This window comes from Ambystoma mexicanum, chromosome 8 (genome assembly GCF_040938575.1).
Source record: "Ambystoma mexicanum isolate Mex_15411 chromosome 8, UKY_AmexF1_1, whole genome shotgun sequence".
Lineage (NCBI taxonomy): Eukaryota > Metazoa > Chordata > Amphibia > Caudata > Ambystomatidae > Ambystoma > Ambystoma mexicanum.
This window is the reverse complement of record NC_090929.1, coordinates 232,638,805-232,662,886: the sequence shown is the minus strand read 5'-3', so window position 1 is coordinate 232,662,886 and position 24,082 is coordinate 232,638,805. Positions and strand designations below refer to the sequence as shown.

The 24,082-nt window shown below is 43.8% G+C and overlaps 1 protein-coding gene across 1 annotated transcript in view; it reads left to right on the top strand.

The window, feature by feature from the left end:
• The window catches only part of LOC138471815 (keratin, type I cytoskeletal 18-like), a 91,895-nt gene that overhangs the window by 56,093 nt on the left and 11,720 nt on the right, over window positions 1-24,082 (top strand). The window contains exons 5-6 of the mRNA XM_069609649.1: window positions 4,721-4,885; window positions 11,425-11,550. Coding sequence (XP_069465750.1) covers window positions 4,721-4,885; window positions 11,425-11,550 — 291 coding nt within the window. The remainder of the gene's footprint in view (window positions 1-4,720; window positions 4,886-11,424; window positions 11,551-24,082) is intronic.

The following is a 24,082-nucleotide window of genomic DNA, read 5'->3' as shown; positions in this document are numbered from 1 at the left end:
TTTGTAGACGTATAACGCCTGCTCTTCATGCACGTTTGTCATGTTTCCTCGCATTCCTTTGCCATGTCTATGTTTAGGCGTGAGGGTTGCAAATGAAAAGTTTAGTAGAGGGATTATATGAGGCTTACCGTAATAGTGTTAGAGTGAGAATAATATATTCTAACTAAGGCTTGATACACAAATCACAGCAGCCCCATAGACCACATGTAATGGACTGGTGGTCATTCAGATCGCCCTAGCCCAAGATTTCTGTTGCTGGCCTTGCTAGGTGATGTACACTGCTCACACTTCAGGGATAGATTTTCTGCCCTGTTCCCATTTCTATCCCTAGTTATGCTGTCGATTTTCCTGCTGCGTTGATCCTGGTTAACAGCAAACACATTTCACATAAAACGTGGGTGCAGTGTTCCATCATGAGGGTGCAATTAGGTAACCAGCTATTTGCGATTGGTATTCAACTGCCCCAGCATTGGATCGTTTAAAAAAATAAAGCCAAATAAAGTCAATTTGTGGCTCTTCCATTCCATATGTTGTAGCTTGTTCCTGCAAATATGGAAGAGGACCAACCATGTACACATCATTCATCACCCCACTCACGAACAAAGCCGTGCACAATGGATAAAACCCCTTCTCTGAGCGGTAAGCTTACGGCACCATTGTTTCCGGATCGGCATATTACAGGTCTGCCTGCCGAAGATGACGTACCCGACATGTCTGACCCCGCCGGGCACATCGGCCACGTTAGGCAGACCAGTCACGGAAGCACTGGCACCGTTATCAGCGGTGCTTCTGTGTCCCCACTCCCATAGAGTCCTAACAGACTCTATGGGAATGGGGACTTATATTTTCCCAGCACCTGACCTTCCGGGCCGCTGGGGTTGTAATCTCCCGGTGGCACCGGGAAGTCAGGTGCCGGTAAATATTTACGGGTCTGGCAGCAACCTGCCGGTAGCACCGGCACAGTTACCGCCGGACCTGTAATGAGGCCCAAAGTCTTTAAGACTATTACTGTAGTGATCTTATGTTACATCATATTTGTATAGTGCCTACTGCTACTTTTATGGTGTCAAAGCACTGTAGTTAAATGATCCTTCGGCAGACTGTAGTTTTAAAAGACATGACAAATGGAGCATCACATTGCATGCAGATAGTTCAAAACATTTAGGCAACTGGTCAATTATTAGCAGCGATGATTAGTGCAGCAACATCATAAGAGACGTAGAGTGTGGTGTGTTCAGGCTTGTTGGGAATTTCGATGTCAAAGGCGAAAAGTGAGTTAGAATAACTCAGATTATCAATCCCAAAGTCAACTGTCTAGAGCTGAGGATTCTGCTATATTTTACTTGGAGAATACATGCACAATCAATGAAAAACAATCACTTTCGAGCCGTGTGAATGCTAGTCCCTACTTGCACCCGGACGCCTCTATATGGAATAACCCAGCCTTGAAGTATCAGGGTAGGACCCTGTTTTGGACAGAATGGTTTGTGGCTGGCGTGAAATACATTAAAGATTTGTTTGAAGGAGGCAGTTGGTTAACGTACACTCAGCTTGGCCAGATTTATGACATGACAGAATGCTTGTTTGCTGAATATAGAAAATTGAAACTTATTATTTCGACTTGTGTTGAGATGTTGCAATTGACTGTTCAGAGTGCTGCCTGGACTGCTCTAATGATATGCCTGAGTGCATCACACCCTGCTTCTACCATGTATGGCATCATAAAAGCCACTCGCAAAAGTGATCCGAGATTACCAGAAGTTTGGGCTGAAGAATTAGGGGAAGATGTGGACTTCAGATGTTGGCGGAAGTGCTGTGAGAACACTCGCTTAGTGAGTTTGGATTGGGGCCTCAGAGCTTCTCAAACAAAATTACTGTTTAGGGCCTATTGGACACCGGAGAAGCTATTTAGGAGACACCTTTTGGACAATAATCTCTGCTGGAAGTGTAAGTGCTCAAGAGGATCTCTCAGTGACTTGATTTGGTCCTATGCCAAAACAATGCAGTTCTGGGAAAAGGTTTGCGAGAGATTGAGTTTGGTTTTGAACATTGCAATCCCCATGAGTGCTTCATTACTAATTCTAGGCGATGACTCCTTGCTGGATGACATTGACTTTGGTAAGAAAATTTGGTTGCTGTGCGCATGCATGGTTGCTAAAAAAACTAATTTTAAGGTCCTGGAAATCAAGTAATTCTTTCAATATAGATGAGTAGGTGGAGGAGCTTCTTACTGTTTCAACGTATGAAAGAGCAATCTACAAACACACTGGTGGCATTGACAAATTCTGGGATATTTGGAGCTGTTTTCTTGATGCCTATGGATACATTTGGATTTTGATTTAGGGTAATTTATTCTTACTGTTGAATATTTCTGCTATGTAAGGTTACCTATAGTTTATGTAATGGATTTGTAATATTCTTGTGACTGTATATGGCTTCTTACAAATGAAATTTTCAGTCCTTGACTCATATCTTCTCTCTCTTTTTCATTTCTTCCCATTTCTTTTTCTTTCCCTTTTCTTCTCTTCTTTCATCTTTTTCTTTTCTTGTATATTATATTTAGAACTGGTTAACGACAAATTGTTTACTATGCTTTCACTGTGATTTAATATGTGTGGGTTTCATGTATTGACACTGTTTTTGTTCTTATTTGTTATTGTGAAAATAAAAATTCAATACTAAAAAAAAGAAAACAATCACATGCAAATTAACATGCACAATCCACCAAATAAGTCAAAGATAAAGTAAAGCGTAATCACTTGCTGGTAATATTTGGGAATTACCTCAGTTGAGCACCGTTCAAGGAGTACTGCATCCAAAGTGGTGCAGGCCAAGCACAGTAGAAACTCCCCAGTCCATGGTCAACTGTTGACAGATGACGGTTCCTCATAACTCACAAGTAAGTCAAATGCATAGCAAAGACAAAAGCCATATGTAGACCCGGCATACATGTCAATGACGCAATGCAAAGCATGTGCTCCTACCCACCAGGCAGTGCCTAGCTTCATCCCACTATGAAGATCATTATAGATAAATCAAGAGGAGAGTCATATTTCCACAGGTGATAGATACTGGACGACAGATCCATGGGGTGGAGTCAATCATTGGGTCAGAGTGTTTCTGAAAACGATCACACGTAATGGAGGGCTCTGTCAGGGGGTCTCATTGTGTACTAGAAACCTTAGTGATCAGTGGAGTAGGTTGCAACAGGATGTCTGTGGTGTATTAATTACCTATTCCATCTAAGCATGCAGATGCACAGCAAGTTCATGATGGTAAATCTAGGACACAAAGTCATCTGGGCAGAGTAGACTGGTCCTGTCCCACTTAAGGAGGCTAGCTTAGTCAGCATGCTTCTCTTCACTTTGCATCCTCAGGAACCCTTTTAGGTCAAGATAAAGTGCAACAGCATTCTGAGGCACTTCAAGGGATCCACACTTCACCTTTTATCTTTCAAACTCATACTTTCTTCACAAAGAACACCCTGCATATTTACAACATTATTCTAAAACCAAAGTAATGGAGCTTCTCAGAGCACCAGAAATGAGGTTGGTGGTAAGGGGAATATTATTTTGGCTGTTGACTGTGTGCACTATGTGAGAGGATTCTGAAGATTATAGGAGGCTCAGGGGTAAATTGTCAGATATTCTGGTCTGTGCCACAATCACCGGATTCCTGAAAAAGCGGTTCGCTGCACCGACAGTCGAAAGTCCAAGCTGGCCACTGAGCAAAGCATCTGAGCAACTTAGAGTCGGGTTTGAGGCAGCTCAGAGCCTGCCAGGCAACATACTAAGAAAGGAAATGGATGCCTGGGGTCATGGTATCGCAAGAAGCTCTTTTTCAGACCCAAACTTTCTTGCCTCCCATAAACCTAATCGTATAGCTTATGGTAATGAGCGGAGTCCCAAAATTTGCCATTTCTTCATCTGGTAAGTCCCAGATCCTTCTTGCAAACGGGGTAAAATGTTTCTATGAGGGAGAGAGGGCGATGTATAGAGAGAGAGAGGAGACAATAATTGATAGTGCAGAGTGAGAAAGTGAAACGGGACCCATCAGCATGATGCCAATGGTAGGAGTGCAGGGAGGTTGTTTTGCCTTGTAAGGCCTCCATGCCTCTTCCCCCTGACTAACCAACTCCCCTCTAAAATCACCTACCACCTTACACTCTACAAACAAATCACCCACAGACAGTCACCACAGGGCCTAGACATTAGCATATAAACATTAATTGAGCTATAACTAAGCTCTCCCCTTTAGCTCATCACATTCCTCCCCATAAGTGGCTAACAAGACCTGAAGCAATGGAGTCTATCAGATGATGGGCTCTCCCTTCAGACACCATAATCCCAAGTGTCTCTGCCAAGCCCATAGAAAGCAGATCAGCTCTCAGGATCCAGATGCTTCTGACCTGCATCCATCAACATCACAGGTTTCACATCTGCCTCTCCCGCTATCCTGATATCGACCCGATACATAGTCATGCACAAAGAGGCCAACAATACTCGTCAGAAATATGCTATACAAGTCCAATCTACATTGCATTTCTGAACATTAGAACAGTGAAGAAGGGGAGTTCATATGCTGAAGCTCCTTAACGCTGGGGGAATGCTCTGTTGAATTTGCATTGCATGCTGTTTTATATTGTTGTGTTGTAATGCATGCTGCTGCACATTCACCAGTTCTAGTTTGCACTATGTTAAACCCCACTTTTGTTGCATAGGAAATGGATGCCATGAAAGAGTCTGTTGCTAATTCAAAAGTGGATGTGGAGGTGGATGCTGTTCGGGGTCCAGATCTCGCTAGCATCTTGGCTGACGTGCGTTCCCAGTATGAAGAGATTGTGAAGAAAAACAAAGAAGAGGCAGACGCTCTTTTCCAGACGAAGGTAAACCCCAATTATTTACACAAATGCTTATGACACTGTTGGCACATTGAAATAAATAAATTACATAACGTTTATTTAAGGACTCTAATAAAAGATTTGCAAAGTGTGTTATCCTATATACATAATTCTCTTAGGTTGTTTGTGCATTGCAAACTGAGCATGTACATAGTTATTCTTACCCCAAGGCCTGGCTAAAGCATTACATAAGGAATGTAGTGGAGTGGTAGAAGTCTACTTCATCCTCACACCCAAATCCTGCAATGCTCTGAATCAGAATATATATGCTTCAATGTCACTCACGTTATATTGTGAGGGTGAGTGTTGTCTAAAATGAAATGACCACAAGTGCAAATGTGCATAATGTACTTAGTGATTCATGCAAAGAACACACTTATAACAGCCATATTTCTCAAATATAAAACGTTCGCCTGAGGATTCTGTGCACCATCATGCATCATCGGGGGTCATGCCACACAAACAAAACTCAATGGGCCTATAACACCCAGGGCCCTGCCTGCATCCTATCTTAAATTCTGGAAGCCACCGTAAGCACCCTGATTGGCCCCCAGAGGCTGATGTGATACTTTGCCCCCCTTGCTTTTAAGTCTCCCCTGGACATCAAAGACCAGACATCTGCAGATAAGGGACAAAAGCAGCAAAGAGAAACTCTTATTTTAGTCCATTATGGCCACTAAGGGCCTAGGGCAAGTGCCCCTGGTCAAGCCAGGACTTTGCTGTGATAGCCTGGCTCCTGCTTTCACAAGTAAGGGTCCTTCAACCCAGTGACTCCCCATTCACTGTGCAGTTGCTGTTACCTCTAAGATCTAATGAACATCCCTGTGTTGGGGCTGTTAACCGTCTTTGGTTATCTATAGCTCCATTCTAGCCCAATTCAGAGCTCACATCTGCTCCTTCCCAGCCTTTCACCCTTCCCTTCCACTCACCCACCTACCTTCCCCCTCTTGGACCGCACGCTTCCTTCATTTTATTCACTTACCAATTTCCTCTACTCTCTCATTATGCACTTTGACTTCACTCCCTTCTTCCTTGTACTCACTCTTCTCCTCCCTTTCTCTCGTTGCCTTCAACCACAACTCAGTCTAACCTTTGCTTCACTCTGATCCCTGCCTATCACCCTCTTCTCCATGGCACCCCAATACTCTATTCTCTCAGGATGTCCAACTTCATATATCCCTCTCGCCTACCCCACAACATGGTTTCTGCTCCTCCTATTACTCTTTCGATTGGACTCTGGAATGCACAATCCATCTGTACCCAATCCTTCTACCTGGATCTCCACTCATGACACTGCTATACTAGCAACTCTCCACACTAAACCCGCTAACTTCTACCACTTGCCTCCAGCAAATGGGAAGGGTGTTATTGTGGAGCTCCTTATCAAAATGGCCATCACCACAGTCCACTGGTGCCCTCTGCCAGGACCACTTCCTCTTTTGAAATGCAAGTATTCATCTCCTCTGTCCTACGTCTTTCACTGTTCTGGCTCTCATCGACCCCCGGTCCTCTGAACCCTTTCCCCGACCTGAAACCTCTCTTTGTGTCACTTCCCACCAACATCACCATTGTCATTCTCTGGGACTTTAACCTTCACAGACACCCACTTTAAATCAAACTCCATCCTCTCTGACCACTCTCTCTACTCCCTCTACAACAAACCTACACACTCTGGGTACTCTCTTGACTTTATCTTTTTCCTAATTCACTCTCCTCCTTTGGCCTCACTATTGACCCCTCACCCTCTGATAGCTTCCTTGTTCACTTCAACATGTCAGTACCTCCACCTTCTACCCCTCTGCTCCCCTCTGCAATGACCAAGTGGAAATTCAAGCAGCAGTCTTTTGGCCTTTTTTTCTTTATGGTGCGAGATGCATCTATAAAAAGGGTTGATTGTCCAGGTATAGCATTAACAGAAAACAAAAGTAACCAAGGCTATTGTGTCACACTCCCTCTCTCTACTTATTTATACCAGTATCATAGAATTCTTGGTTTCTAGTAAAATCATCTGTTTGTTTATTTTGTACCAGAATTACACACATTTTTCATAAAACAATAATTCATCTGTACACACTCATAAATAAAACAATTTGTACATTCATAACATATATCTAAATCAGACACAATTTCTGTAGTATTTTCCAGTGTCCCTTTTTTTCACCTTCTTCTATATTTGACCTGCCCTAATTTAAGCAGTGTTGTTGGTAGCTATATATCAAGGTCGACAGAGTGTGTTTCGGCCGTCTCTTCACCCAGCTGCAGTGTCACAGTTTAGCGGCCTTCGTCAGGAGAAAATATTGCTTAAAGATTACACACCCAATGTGTATTGTGTCTTCTGCAGTAGTCGCCCAGCGAGGTCACCAAGGAGGGATCCCCCTTGTTAGATCAAAATCCAGGAGACGGAGATACTCATGAACAAACTTTTTCTCAATGTCCCTGTCTTAGAATAGGTGGGCAATATTCAGATGTAATCACGTTAGTGGATTTCACCAGCCAAGCAGTTCTGGAGTAAGCCAAGCTGATCGATGTACATAGAGTTCACACAAGAGACTCCGCAGCATTCTGTTACGTTGTGCGAGTCCGGTTGCCAACAAATGGTGAAATCCACTAACGTGATTGGATCTGAATATTGGCCACCTATACTAAGACGGGGCCACTGAGAAAGGCTTGTTCATGAGTATCTCCATACTATCTCTAATACATTTCTTGCATCTCTACTCGGTCCTCCCTCTAGACCAGTAGCTTCAAACTGTGGGGCTGTCCCCCCTACGGAGGCTGAAGGATGTTAATGGCGGCATGAGGCTCATTAAGAAGGGATTATGGTGACTGCTTTTATAAACCGATATAGCTTGGGGGCAGAAACAATATAAAGTATAGAATTGTTTGAATACTACTGCTCTAGACACATTCCTCAACTTTGCTACCCGCACTCATTACAACCCACCAAAAAATTCCCTCATTTTTACCTATGGACACCATCCTTGTTGGCTGTCCATGAACAACTGCTCCTATTTCAAGTTCCTTCTCCTAGTCTACAAAGCTATCAATGGCCTTGCTCCACAGTTCCTTTCAGACTGCATCTCCCTCCAGAACTCCTCCTCTGCAGTCAACCTCACCGGCCCATGCTCCACTGTGCTTTCCCTCACTTTCGCTCTTTATTTTCTACTCCAATGGAACCTGCTGCCCATCACAACCAAAGCCAGCCTGACTGTGAATCTCTTCAAATCTCAGTTTAATCTTTACTTACTTGCTAAATATGGTGCTTTCCCATTCTCCCTACCTGACCACACTACTTTATTTTTGTTTATAGCACTTGACCCTTTATGTTAATGTTATCTTTGTTACCTGTTTCTTGAATTTGTATTGTCTGCTTTTGTTTTGTTTTGTCTCTGGTCTATGTGCCACTTTGTTCACATCCTCATAAACCACTTGTTCTCTTCTTTGTGCTACTGTACAGGCACCTTTCCGGGCATGCCGTTGCCCTCTGTAAATGTGTTATTTGTAAGTCATTTCTGATTGAAATTGCATCCAAGTTCTTAAAATAAATACAAATAAATGAAGGATAGTTTAAGGTTCCATTGATGAAAAAAGTGTGATGTTAATGTTGTGCGAGAACCCTAACCTCACTGTGTACTTACACAGTAGCTTTCATTAGGGGGATCATAGTATTAATTCACTGATTTTACTTTCTTCAGAATTAGCATACAATCTAGGAATCAGTATTAGCTGAATAGGTTACACATCAGCTAGAACAATAGCAACTTATTGGATCAAATAAATTCATCATTTAGTCCGCCTCACAGTACTCAGTGCGTATGGTAGCATTGGAAATATCAATGTGCTTGCTATTTAATGCAATGATGAGAAATGTGCTTCAATGATCTTGCACCCCTAGAAGAATCAGTACTGGGGAAGGATTTATCACAATATATAACATGGAAGTTGTTTGCAGGAAATATAAGGCTGCATGAGGCATAGTGCACACATATGCACTAAGACCTGTCCTAAAACCGAACACCCAGGTAATTGAAGCATGACTTAAAATTGTTGTCTGTGTATACGAAACATAGTAAGGAACATCCTGAAGTGTGTGGAGATGTCACAGTTTGAAGGTAGGGCATACAGTACCGACGTATCCTAACCAATATTTCCTTCACTCTCCAGCAGTGCCATTTATAAATACTCTCTTTACTACTGTACATAACATAGAACTGTCTTTCTAAAGAACCTTGGGCCATGTCAGAGAAAGGGTCTTTCCTTACATTAGAATAAGGAGATATGGTACCAGTGATGCCCTTTAAAGTCAGGGAGATCTCAAACACCCGTTTTCTTTAGTTAATGCAGGTATACATAATTCTGCATGTGCTTCTTCCCAGCTCAAAACAATCTGATTCTAACCAAGCACTGATGTTGAAAAATGTATTTAAGTGAAGGCTGCCTCTAAATCTCTAGGGACCAAACATTGGGTTCATTTTGAGCAGGGGACTATACCCTTATTTCTTTCTTCTTTATTTTGCCTCCATTGATTTCTTCCTGTAAAAATAGGGTCTTTCCATAAACTCAAGGCATGTTTTGGCCATAGCTTCATGGTTTTATCCAAACATGCATGGGGCAGAGGGGTATTTCTCCAGTGAAGCCTACTTAACGGCATTCTCTTCTTTGTTTCTTTATGCAAACCTTGCATTCTCCTTTCACTAGTTTCCAGGAGCTGTGCAATAGCATTACATATTCTTACTATGTACAGATACAACTAGGATAGTCAGGAAGTTTGAGGACCAGATGTTGGTTTTATATTCTATGTTAAGGGAATAATCTGAAACGTGTCTGCAAATTGCATTATTTTGCTTTTTGATTATCTGTATTATCTATGCACACGTGTAGTGTCTTCATTTTCCATTTTATTTGTTGCCCGATGGGTCAATGTAGAGATCACAAATCATAGAGAAAGAGGGAGGACCCTGTCTAGTGCCCTAAAATATTAGACACATTGGGCCTCATTACACGGACGGCGGTGGACCTAGGTGCTATTAGCACCTTGGTCCATGCCAGTAAAATACCGGCACCGCCTTGGAGGAAAGGGGAATTACCGCCCTATTCCAAGGTTGGTGGGGCGGTAATTCCCCCTTCCCCCATTGTCCTTCCCCATTCCCATTTTTGCCCCATAGGGCATAATGGGAATGGGGAAGGTGCTAATTACGGCACCGCAAATTGCGGTACCGTAATTAGCTCCCTGGTCCCTTTGCGGGTTGGTTTTTAACGCCTGCAAAAAGCAGGCATTAAAGTCTCCAACCCGCAAAGGGACCTCATAGTAAGGCGGTAAGGGTTAACGGTCACCGGTACCATTAACAGTGACCGTTAACCCTTACCGCCGTCCGTGTAATGAGGCCCATTGTGTAGATAGTGGAGCTTGGTCGCAACATTTATCAAGAGCTGTATATTTGATTGGCATTAGAAATCTACTAACACATGCCATTGCACCCTTTCAAAGGCCTTTTCTGCACTGGATAAGACCAGGCCATAGGGATTAAGAGTGCTTCTGTGAGTCCATGCTGACGATGGCACAGGTCTGAAATATTAGGATAGGTTTGATATGGAGACGTCATGTGTATGGCAGGATTTCAGAATTACATGTCTGGCATTGTAAGATTCAGTTAATCAAATATGTATTTAGTTTTAATATTTTTAAGGTTAAAGATTAATGATGCATGTGTTTGAAAGTAACTGAACATCATTGCAAGAACCAATGCCTAGTACTACAATGACGTGAAAAGAATATTTTGTTGTCTATAGCTGTAGCAAATTCTCTAAATGATGAAAAATCATCTACTTGCAACATATATACACAGGTTAAAAATATCCATAATCTTTTGCTTTGTTGTTCGGCATAAAGGGAGCTACTAAATAGGCAGCCCTCCCATGGAGATCTTCAGTCATTTTCTAGTCTCCCTCTTTCTGCTCTCATGACTGTTCTAATCTCTCAGAGACGTGCCACTAACTCGGATTAGATGAATGAACAATCTGTATTTTGCATTTTCTTGATGCTTACTAAGTAGAGTAGGCAATGCCTCATCAAGTGATTAGGTGAATATTTACAAAACAGGACCCCTTTGTTCGCTAAGCCCTTCATTCCTGGCTTGAGGAAAGGTGATATTTTGAATGCATGTATGCTAACATGTGTATCTACCTGCATGTTCCTCCTGTTGCATGTTAAAGGATAGTGCTTAAGAACAGGATATACCGAATAGTAATTACTATATTAAAAGGCCAACATTAACATTTTACATTAACAAATAAAGAACACAATAGTGAATCTTAATTTACATTGTACTGTGCATTGGATGACAATATAGTAAATTAATTTACATGAACTTCTTCCAAATCTTAAATTGGGCTAAAAAAAAAAGACTTTCCATCCCTAACAGGATCACTGTGTAGTAGGGCTATGCAAGTAAATATCAAAGCCATTTGTAGGTACTGGAATAGACAGAGCGGTATGATCCTTCCATATCTTGCATGTCTCCTAGGTGGATTCACTGATGATGCAAGTGGAGCAGGACACCAAGGCTTCTGAGAATGCCAAAGAAGAGCTAACCCAGAGACGTCGTCTCCTGCAAAGTCTGGAAATTGAGCTTGAATCCCTGAAGAATCAGGTATGTTGCTTGCACTTGTAATTTACATCTCCTTGTTCTTCATTATTCCAGATTCAAGAAAATAACGTTGGCTGGCACTAAATAGAAACTCATTCGCAGGGCGCCCGGCCAATGGATTGACTTGTCTTAGCACGTGGATTCCATTATAGAACTCCTCTCAGCCAATCTGCTTGGATGGCAGTTTATAATCATACATATGGATCTCATTCTAGCAGCCAGAGAGAAACCACAGAAACGATTGGCTTTAGCAGTGTAAAGGGCAAAAAACAGGAGCACGTGCAGTTCGATTCCCCAAATTAACAAACAGCAAGGAAACACAAAATGTGTGAAGTTTATTGCTACTAGTTTAATGTTCATTATACTGATATTATTAGTTATTTTGTGTGCTCATTTTCTTATCACAATAAAATACTTTCCTTTTGTGCTGACAGCTACAAATGCTGGATGCTTTAAACTTTAAAGACTTTGCGGGGGTCATTATTGCTTTCCCAACTTATAGCCCACAGTTTCACCTTGTGCAATAAGTTGGAGCAGTCATTATGCCACGGTAATGACTCCTCCCTCAGGCTATACGACTTAACTATATGTCACCATCAAGACCCTGTAAAGGTGTATTCATGTTCTATCTGGTTTTGACTGCTTATGCCCAGGGGTCAAGTCCTAAAAATTAAAGTGGGGGGACTCGTCAACAAACGTAATGGGATACGATGTCGCCAGAAATTAGCATATCAAGGAGAAATATGCACATTTCATTAAATTGGCTTTGCATAACCACCCAAATTGCGCAGGACGAATGGCATTTGCCTTTCATAAAATCAACACACACAAACAGAAGATATTTTCTTCTAACAGTATTTTTGAAAACGTTATATAACGTGTGCATGCTTTAAACTCCAGGAACCAGTACAAATGTTTTCCCTGGGACTTGCAGTACCAAAATGCGAAATTTCACCTTCAGTTGTTTGTCATTTTTCGTCAGGTTATATAGTGCAGTGGTGAAGTGTCCCGCCTACAAGCCTGACGACTGCAGTTTGATCCCCGAGGTTGCCTTTAAATCATATATTGAAAGAAGGCATTCAATGTTTCTCATTTTAGCAGGGGGGACTGAGTCCACCCTTTGAATAAAGTGGGCGGACTCCGCCCCCCCTCCACGTGTACCCTCGACTTGAGCCCTGCTTATGCCCCAATGTGCTTTGCAACAGAAGACTATTTGCGGCTCGTTTTCGGAAAAAGGTCCTTTGAAATAGAAGCCAACAAAACCATATAAAGGTTTACTTTCACTCCAGGCAGATTTGCCACATGGTAGTGTTCCCTGCGCTCTCAAATGTGCCGCTTGCTACTTAATTCCCAAACGTTTTATGGCGTGAACCCCGCAAATGTCCATGTTTAAAAAAAAAATATTCTATCTACATTTTTCCCCTATGGTACTGAGGCATTGTGCTTTAAAATATAAAATTTAACAACAATGTCCCCTAATGATCATGGGGTCGAATACTTTCAGTATCCAGAAGATAGCCTATTTCTAGTGTGTAATTTACAGGTTGACTGTTTAAGTCAGCTCACAGCGCTGCGGGTTATAGAAAAGCGTCTGATCAAGGCGACCATGACTTGAGGAGCTACACAACTTCCTGCTCCTCACCCTCAGGGTGATGTGAATGTCCCACGACTTGTGTATTTCCCCATAGGGCACTGGCATTACAATATCTCCATATATGCATGTGTTCAAAAGCTTTCTGGGGGGAGATATTTCCCCCACCCTACCGCTGCTTCCATCCCATGAGCCACCTTTATGGTTGCTGACTGCAGACCATGTCCCCCTAAAACATGCACCCTACACGGCAGGCCAGCCCGGTAGCCACTGAAGATTAGGACTTCTTAACACTGCGTTCTTGCCACAGGCCATTCAATGCAGTCTTAGATGACTAGAAGCCAGACTCGGACTCAGATCAAAAACAGTCTTGAATACCAACAAATGTGTCCCACTTTCCAAAAATCTGAATTTTCACAATACTCTAGTTAGTACCTGTGGCCATATTTTTGCATAAACATATGCTGAATGGTGCATTTGAAAGCATGCTCTGCTAGTAATAGTGATTAACACTGGGTACAATGTCAAGACATGTTTACAGAGTTGTCCCACAACAGATACTTGCATAAAGGCTCTGTGAAATGGTGCAATTCAACGCAAACTGTTTCATAGTACTGGAAACATTTTCACAGGAACGTTTAAACTTTCTCTCTCAAGGAGTTTGCTGGAATGTTTGTGGCAAAAACGTGCATTTGGCAAAGAGCTTCGCAAACAAGCGGGTGCGGGTGTGGAGCTGGATAATAACATGTTTCTTATCTGCAAACAGTGGATCCGATAATCAGTGCTAGTGGTGACAGTGCAATCTTGACAAAATCCTCAATGGAAAATCAGTGCCATTCCTACTGTGGCACTGAGAACCAGTGGCGATACTCCTCAGTGGCACGCAATATCATTGTAAACTATAGTGCCCAGTCAGCACATTTTCCAATTCATCTAACAGCTCTGATGCTAACATATAGGGGTCCTGTTACAGACACTATGCATCTGTGCAAGTGCAATTAGGGCCAGGGCAAAAATTGCTCTAGTGCAAAAAACACAGGAGCAGATTCGTGCATCCCAGGACTTGCATCAACAAAATGTTTGCCCTATGCAGAAAGGGCATTTTGAACCTGGGCATCTTAGATCCCTTTTTCCCTCCTTTGAGCATTTGTGTAAGTAAGATGGCATAGTTACAAATGGGATTCACTGTAAAATGCACACAAAGCAGAGGCATTCCCCTGCACCCGATTGGAACAGGAGCAGGAGGGAGTGCATCACACGAAAGGACCATTCCTGACCATGCCATTCATTTTTATATGTGGAACAGCTGCGGTGGAACCTCTGCTGCCTAAATTGCATTTCTATTCATCAAACAAGGATAGAAATGCAACTTGTTTGTTTACATTACACTGTTGCAGGCCCTTTAAGGGCCCATCACTGTGAAATGCCCACTCAGCTCCCACACGGGTGATGGGAGCATGTCATACATTAGTGTCAGTTGTGCATTCCTGACACCAATGCATGCAAGGGAGCTGGACAGCACATCTTTTGCACTGTTGTCCAGCCCCAGTAGAATGTGCAAGTCATCTTTCAGAATAAGTTTAACTGCACATTTCTAAAACAAAATGTGCAAATAGGAAAGGACCATGCTCAGGGCTGTTTTATAGTTATTCCAAGCATTTATGTACTAGGGCACATTTTTCACTCGTGCTAGCACTGGGGCAAACATTTTCCTGGTGCAAATACTCATGGAAAGAATGTTTATGTTGCCCTAGGGCAATGTTTGCCCTTGAGCTCACTGCCCTTGAGCCAGTGCAAAGTTTCTGTAATACCCCCTATGCCCCTCTTATCCACACTCTGCTACAAGCCCAACTCTCCAGAGCTACTTACTATTTGTAATGTCCCCCCCCCCAGAATATTCGAACAAGTTTATGCGCCATCTTCTGTGCATGATTCTAGTTTGAGTGACTTTTGACTGCACTGAGGTGAGCTGGGGCATAAATACAGCGGAGGACTGCAAATGAGCCAAGTTTCATTTCTTTTGAAAGTTGTGCTGAGAACAACATATTTGCCCTTTGCTATTTGTGAGTAACAAAGCAGCATGCAATAAAAGATCACAGTACAAGTTGCCAGTTTCATTGCCAAAATAGACCATCCTCGTATTCATAATTTACAGCTGAGTCCGAAAAATGCCCTTCAGCATGTTGCCTTGTTCCACAATGCTGTAGTAATGCATTGATTCTGACCAATGTCCACATGCCAAAGTCGTGCGCCTATTTTCTCACTGACCATATTTTTTAAGACATACTCTATGTCCACATGTCTGCAGTTACGCAGTTACACAGTTACGCAGTTATAGTTTTCACAATGCAAAGTATACACGCATTGTTATTTTCACATATGTACACATACAGGCTCTGAGGAATTGCCATCTGGCAAGGGTGCAAAGCCCTGTTTTTTTAAAATTTTTAGTACATAAAACGATGCAGGTGATTCCTTCTCCAAAGGGGTAATCTGCTAACCAGATCCCCCTTTGTTGCAACTGCATACCAAAAGCATAGTGTGCTTGTGCCCGGCTGCATCAGTAGCCTGATCCGCAGCACCCACTCTGCTCCTGGCACAGACCAGGTTCAAAGGTCACAAGATGCCCACTTGACCGGCGTAGCGACAGCAAAGGGGTGACATTTAAGATGTTCCCTCTGTACCCAAACTACGATGATCATGAGTACCCACTGGTGGCAGGGTAATCTCTAAGAAGGAGCTTTGCACGCGTTTAGGCATAGTGCATGGCGAGGTTTAGGGAGATTTTGACGCGTCCAATTTGGTCCCAAGACAACGCCTTACAAACAAAACGCTTCCAGTTCACAACAAAAGTTGTGCTGCAGTGTTTAATTTTTTCCCATTTTGGACCCCTCCTCTACAGTTTCCTAAAGCGGGGGACAGCCCTGCAACCCCCATACCATTCCCAACCCCCATTCCCTAACGTCTATCTGATAAGTCCAATCCCGCCACTCTAGTAGCCTTTTTCGCTCACCCACCCCACTCAAGCATAACATTCACACTAGCACATCCACCCTGCCCACACACATACACACACCCTCACCCCTGCCCCAAACCCCCTTCCTACCTTCCATACCACTGCCTCTTCCTGTCTCCGCTGTGTGCAGTAAACACATGCGCAGTCCCCGACATGCCGCCGTTTGATGAAAGCAGCCTGTCAGGGAATTGTATACGACAAAATCAGCCAATTCGCATGGAGATACTTATGATGATGGCAGTCACATCCCAATTGATATTATATTTCACATATGTCAGCTCCTGTGAGTCTGCTCTGCTGTGGATGGGAATGTGTATTTGAGTGAGACGGGACGATACTGCTGCAGGCAGGACAGAAACACAGAGGACCCAGCCTCTCTTTGATTCTCTCCTGGTCCTAGGTATCAAACAAATACACCCATTCCGGAGGAGTAGCCTCCCACCAGGGCGCTGCATATCCAAATGTCTTTGTTGTCAGTAGGAGGGAAGGGGCGGGAGTAGGATAGGCAGGATTGTTCTGGACACTGGAGAAGCCTTCTACCATCTTGCTTCTCACTGTCTCTCTCTCTCCTTTTCCTGTCTCCTCAACTTCCTCTGGAGTAAACCACTTTGGGTGCTAGATCAACAGTCACAAGCAAGGATTGGTCCCCCAAAGCACGCTAGCTTTAGACCAATCACCTGAGGACTGCTGCCCTTAAAAAGAAGTAGTCTTGCACCCCTTCAGCAGAATTCCCTCAGATGCTCAAGGATCCTTTAGGGTCGAAGAGACGTTCTGAAGATTCTCAGTTGGCCTTCCTTTGGGACAGTTGCATTGTCCAAAGCCCTCCGCCAGAGGTTAAGAAGGAGCCATCCAAGACAGAAGAAATAGCTGTCCCCTGACCACTCCCAGGAAACATTGGGAGTGACCAGTGCTGTGGACCAGGACCAACCATTCTGCAAAAGATATTCTGTGCCAGAGGAGCAGACCCTGAACTGGAACATCCTGTCCTCGAGTCTTTTGTGAAGGCCTCGCAGCAGCCCTGAAGGCCAGACCCACCGAAGCTCCTGATTCTACCTCACCAAACTGGTTGCATCCTGAACAATAGGGAAGATGCTGGTTTCTGTGTTACTCCAACCAGCCAAACTATTGCACTACTTCTAAACCAGCTCGATACAGCATTGCGTCCTAGCGAAGCACGTCACCTGCTAGGCCCGAAGCGACTGGTCAATGCAAGTACCCAAACTGAATCTCTGAAGGGTCACTTGCAGAATCTAGTAACCGGGGGTCACAACCACGGCTCGGTCCAGCTAGCCTGAGAACCGCCGCCGTGTTGATTTCACGGCGACGCACTCTCGATCACCACTTCAATGACTATTGCCCGCTGACTCAAACTGCTGGAGCATCACTCACTGACCTCTCCCAGTGGCCAAAGCCTGACTTGGCCTGGCCAACTGTGAAGTATTCTTGGGACCTCCCCGATCTGCATCACTTGAACTACTGCCGTTCGAACCCAAAGAGCACCCGCATTTGAACTTGCTCGACATCCGCTTGTTGCCATGGCCTCCACGATCCCGTGCGCCTGACCAAGCCTGATCAACTCACATCAACCTTCGAACCAGGTCTCAGGCATCAGCCCACCAAGAACTGAATCCAGGTACTGTGACACTGAACTGCCCCAACAGACCACTTGGACTCTAGAGACTGGTTAAGTTACAATCGCTCCTTGCTTTCAACCCAATATAATTTTTACGGTAATACCTTGCCTATCACCCCTGTAACTACGCTCAGAGTGCTACTTTCTTCAGTGTGTTGCATCTTCTCTGTTCTTTCCTTTGGGGTGGATTTCTGCATAGTAAATCTCTTTTTGTTCTGCCTGCAGGTGGTGTGCTTTATTGAAGATTTTATATTTTTATAGAACTTTGATTGGACATTCCCTTTATATTGGACTTTGATACTGTGTTATTTAGGTCACTACTGGTTCACCTTCACACCCCTCTTGAGAGTACAGTCTTCCCTCAGCCCGCATTACCACAAAATGCATAGGAGGTATAACTCTTGATTGTCCATGTTTTACCTTTGTGATTGTGTTGTGTTTTGGTTTGTAGAAGCATGAAGGCTGATTGGGCCATTTTACCCCTACTCATTCTTGTACTCCTGCAAGGCAGAATCCATTTTCATCACACGGACAGGTATTGTAGCACCTGTGCACCTACATTGCCTCCTGTAGTCCATGGGCATTCGTTTTTTTTTCAACAATGGAGAGCCCTGCCAGTCACCTCTTACGCTGGGCCCATGTGTCAAGCTCTTCTGTCACTTTTCTGACTACAAAAATAATGTAAGGCAAGATGTGAAATGTAGAAACAGTAAAAAAGACCAATCATAATCTTCCCACTCTCATTGAAATTCTGTGATCTTGGTCATATCGTCTAATCTTTTTGTGCCTCAGTCCACTTATTGTTGTTATTTTCTTCATGTAATTGCAGGACAGAAAGCAATATATGTATGTAAGAGATCTGTAAAGTCTTAACCCAGCTGGGAAGCAAAATAGCACTGCTCATAGGGGATACACCCAGGGAACGCAGGTAGGATGCTGGAGAATTGGGTTGAGTTGGGGAGATGTTAAAGAGTAGGGTCTTCAGGTGTTTTATGAAGTGTAGGGTAGAGGGGCCAAGATTTTGTTTCCGCCTACATTATTAAGCTTAAAAAAGTGCCAAATAATGAATATTAAGCAGCACCCCAATCCTCTTAGCCTTTGGGTCTTTCCTGAGAATTTAGGATCCCTTAAGGCACTGGTTGCATCCTTGCAAAGCTAGCACAGCTGACTGCTTGTTGCGCTTACCGACAAACATGTCTCTTACCCTCACTGTGCAGGTCAGCTCCAGGGTAGTCAGAAAGAAGTTCTGCTTCTGAGTCAGAAGAGGTCAGAGATTCCTGCCTATCTATGAGCTGGTCTCCTCTCTGGACAGTATAACATCTGAAAGGATGTTATACTGTCACTTTGTGCAGGTTTGTCAAGGTCACCATGACCACACCGAGGTTCTTCCAATCAACATTTCATCCCCAAGGGACCCAGTCAAATTGGGGCATTGGCTGAACGCCCGATAGGGCAGTCCAAGCCTGCAGGATACTTCCTCAACTGGGAGATCCCTTCTTGCTCCTATCAGAATTTCACTTTGTAAGCAGTCTTCCTCATAATAGTATTCTATATGAATATCTACACAATCACTCTATTTAAAATCTTGCCTTCTGTGGGTGTGCACTAAATAAAGGACAGTCTTCCAGGTAATCTTCTTAGATGTGGGTTCGTTTATTTTCCTTTGCCACTAATTATGCTAGGCCAAATCGTGTCTCAGCACTTGGCAGCCATTTCAGAAATCCTCCCTTTAACTGGAGACAATGGCACACTATATAGGGCAATTAATGTAATTGGCGAACAGGTGTGTTTGAAGTGTTAAATGATCTTGGCTCCAAAGTCATGACTATGAATTGGGCCTAAGGTACTAGATACAGCGGGGCAGCAGAGTAACGAGGTGCGATGGAACAGGGGCTCAGTATTGCCCCAATAATAGGCACTTTAGGAGCATTTGCAGAGGCTGAAAAAAGCGAGAGTTATACATTGCCCACAAGGGCACATGAGGTGCAACACCCACTTAAAAAAACGATACTACCCGTTGTCGTTTGGTGACCAGATCTAACCTATGTTTCAAGAAGTGGTTACAAGCCACAATTCTTGACATTTTTTGCAACTGCCAAAGTTGGTTTTATGTTTGATGGCAATTGTAACCGTTTCCAATTAAATTCTCCTTTTTCAGAAAGCATACATGTCTTTCAAGGAACAAACATGCATGAAACAATAGCAAATGAAAACATTACTAAAAAAGATAAAGAGCCCGATTCATGGAAATGTGCGCAGAAATCCTGCAAGGGCCGCTCGCCTAGAAGGACACTACGCGAGCATGCGTACATAAAGAAAAATGCGTGCCCGTGTATTCATGGAATTTACAGGGCAAAGTAACTGTATTCGCAAGTTGCGCCCAGAACGCCCTTGACACTCCCACACGCAAAGCATGAACAACCAGAACAGCTACTTTTGCGCGCTCCCACGGGTGCAAATACACGCACCCTTCAAACAGTGCGTGGGATCCCCCGTAAGCAGGCCTGTGACTCAGGGATCCTGCTCTGGGTCCCCAGTAATTGTATCTGGCACCCCAACAACATGCGTATATAAAATCGTAGCTCAGCAATAACTCAGGAAATCTGCGTGCAAATCCCCGTAAAACAGTCCTGCACCCTCTACACTGCTTACACCCACCCATAAATTACATCAGAACCCCCGATTGAGTACACTAATCCCAAAATCCGACATGCAACCCCACCTGCATGCTGCAAGTCCTAAGGGCAATTGTACCTACGCATACCTTTGGGTGGCGGATCATGTGAAGGACTTGCGTGGCCATTTCCCAGTCGAGAGGTTGCACGATCGAACCCATAAATATGTCTCATGCCACGCAATTGTGGGCGTGCGAGGGTCTTCCTGCAGGCCGTCCCTCGGAACGCCCACTTTTTCGCATGTTCTTCCCCATTTTTGGTGTTCCATCCAGCCCTCTGCGCAAGCCACGCCCACGCTCTGCTTGGAGTCTCGCGCAAGGCCCTCGACGGCTCACACAGATGTGCCAAGCCAGCTCGAACTCCACGCAAGTCCAGGTAAAGAACTGCACATTCAATTCCATGAATTGACAAAGGCAGATTTGCCCGAAGTTCCGTGCACAAGAACCCTATTTCGACGCAGATAATTCCATGAATCGAGCCCAAAGAGCGTAAAATATGTATAGTCACTTTTGAGTAAAAAAGAAATGTAAGATGGCCAAAATTCTTAACGCCTAAGGATCTAAAAACACTTCTCAGCACAGCAAATTCAAGTTCTTATTTCAGATATGACAGGTACAACCCATCCTTAAAATGAGCAGCAGATATTCCAATATCAGGAGAAATAGCAACTTTAAGAGACATTAAAGCAGGCATAATGTTTAACATCTTGTTTCTGGCCAAAACTGAGAAATTTGTTTCTTCCTGAAAATAAGGACAAAGTGCATATGGCATTCTATCAAATCAACACAAAAAAAATGTATCTGAAAAGTTAGAACTCCACTTAGAAGTACAGAAGCCCCATGGCAGAATGCTTAACCTGAATTCCATAAATTACATTCTTTTCCTTGGGTTTTAGAACTAACATTTTTTAAAGGACATTGCTAGTTGCAGTAAGGGGATCAGGGCATATTCCCCAAGAATCAGCCCCAAATAAATTAATTGCACTACACGCCTGTGCTTTATAAACTTCCACAGTGGGGATTACCTCCTTACCCCCGAATCTGCGTGCAAAAGATAAAGTAGCTCCAATTCTTTTTGATAATATCCATTTACTTCTGGCCACTTATTCTGATCATGATCCGTTGGCAATCAATCTTACCCCAAAAAGTCAGAATGGTTTACCTGTTTAATTATGTCACCATTAAACTTGAGAAGTGCCCGAATTGTCTTTGTGAGTGGCAGACCATCACGACAGTTTTGTCATATTGGCTTTAAGACAATGGTCTCCACAAAATCTAGCCGAAACATCCAGTTGCCTCTTTGAACCAGACAGGGATGAAGAGACCAATACCACATCGTCGACATATAGTTAAATATCAATTTTGTTGTCACCAATCCTAGAGACATCAAAATCCAAGTCTTGCATAAATAATGCTACGCATTAATAAAAAATAAAAACAACACAGGTGCCAAAATGCCTTACTTTCTAACACACACATATACCTTAAAATCCTAAGTGCATTCTCACGCACATCACACCTCACTCTTGCTGTTTTATCTTTATATAATATTAGTATCATATGAAATAGGGGGGATACCATTCCTTTTTAAGAGTTTCCAAAACCTTTTTGAATGCAGTTTGAAAGTCGACAAAGACTATATTTGCATTTTCCTCTCTATGGTAATGTTCTGTATTAATGCATAGAGCAGGAAACATTGTTCTATGGTGCCCTTAATTTTCTCAACTCATCTTGTAAATCTGTCATTTTGCTAGGCTCATGCACCCAATCCTCGAGCCTTGTTAAAGAATACTACCATATATAGGGCAGTCATTTCCTGGTTGAAGTCTATCTCCTTTTTAAAAATAGCTAAGTTCTGCTGATGTCCAGCTACTAGGTAACATTCATACAGAATTAATGATATTGAAAAAGAATGTAGGATCTTTAATTCCCTAAAAAAGAGATCAGCCTTATCCTTTTCTTTTATTTTATTGTGCGTTTGTTAGGCACCTATACAACAAATGGTGTTTCAAGGTGCCACAAGGCAAAGTGGGGAGGGAACAAGGGGAGTGAATAACATTGGCAGAAATAAACAGCAATATACAGTTGTGGGCCTACTAGGCCCTGTGGCATTCGGACGTGCAAGTTCAGTGAAGAGAAGTGCAGGAGACAGGGATGGGTGAGGGGGGGAATGGGCAAGTGCTGGTGGGGGCCTGGGAGGGATGTGCCAAGGTGAGCCAAGGGAGGCGGCCACAGGGTAAGTGCTAGGGCGGACGAATCCCAGGTATGGGATGCACAGCCACCAGGCAGGGGTCTCGCAAGGGGCAGTGCAGAGGGGGTGGGGGTTGGATTGTTGGTGACGACTGGGTAGAACACCTGGTATCCTGTGAGATTCATATGGACCAGGCCGCCAGTCTCAGCAGCAGTGGGGTGATTGACAAGGAAGGAAAAGAGGGAAAGAGGTAGAGAAAAGCAGAGTTTTCAGATGTTTCCGGAACCTAAGGAGGTCCGGCTCAAGTCTGAGAGGGGCAGGGAGGCTGTTCCAAAGGGAGGCACCAGCAGAGGGTCTTGAATTTGATCCTTGCAGCCACCGGGAGCCAGTGGAGAGATTTCAGGGCTGGAGAGAGATGGTCCCTGGGCTTGAGGCCAAGGATAAATCTTACAGCCCCATTCTGGATTAGCTGAAGGGGGCCTAGGGAGGAAAGGGTAGATTGAGGAAGAGGCTGTTGCAATAGTCAAGCCTAGAGAGAGCCAGAGCTCTGGAGACATTGAGCTTCTGGGGGAAGGTGAGGAAAGGGAGAATGCCTCTAAAGAGTGAAGCTGGATGTTGGCCCTCTTGGCAAGTTCCAAGACATGAGGGTTGAAGAAGAGAGTGGAGTTGAAGATGACACCGAGGTTTTTGGCTGGTGCCTTGGGGAAGAGGGTGATAGGCAGGGATCAGTGTGAGGCAGAAGTTAGACTGAGTTGTGGTTGAAGGCAACGAGAGAAGGGGAGTAGAATAGTGAGTACAAGGAAGAAGAGAGCGAAGTCAAAGTGCATAATGAGAGAGTAGAGGGAAATGGTAAGCTTCGTAAGATGGTAAGGGCGAAGGGCCCCAGGAGGGCAGGCAGTGGGGGGGGGGAGAAAACTGGACGCAGGTGTCTCAATGAGAAGGATCTCTATTTTACTGGCATTAAGACAGAGATCAGTAGCCGCAACCATGCCTGGATGGCGGTCAGACAGTCAAGGATGAGAGAGGATGAATGGGAGATGGTATAGGGAAGTTTGAAGGAAAACTGTGTATCATCAACATAACACTGGAAATGAGGAGAGAAGGAGGAGATTAGGTGAACAAGAGGGTCGTGATATATATTGAAGAGCCACAGGGAAATAATAGAGCCCTGTGGGACACCACAGGTAGAGAATAAGGTAGTAGAGGAGAAAGGGCCCATTTGCAACTTGAAGGTGTGGTTAGTGAGGAAAGAGGTTAGCCAATCCAGTGCCCGGTCGGTCATGATACCAAGGGTATCACATTGTAATTTTATGAGGATAGAATGGTTGACCATGTCAAAGGCAGAGGAGAGTTCGAGGAGAATGGGAACAGCAGGAGAGTTGGAGCCATGATTTGTGAGCATGTCTTGACATGTGTTCAGGAGAGCACTT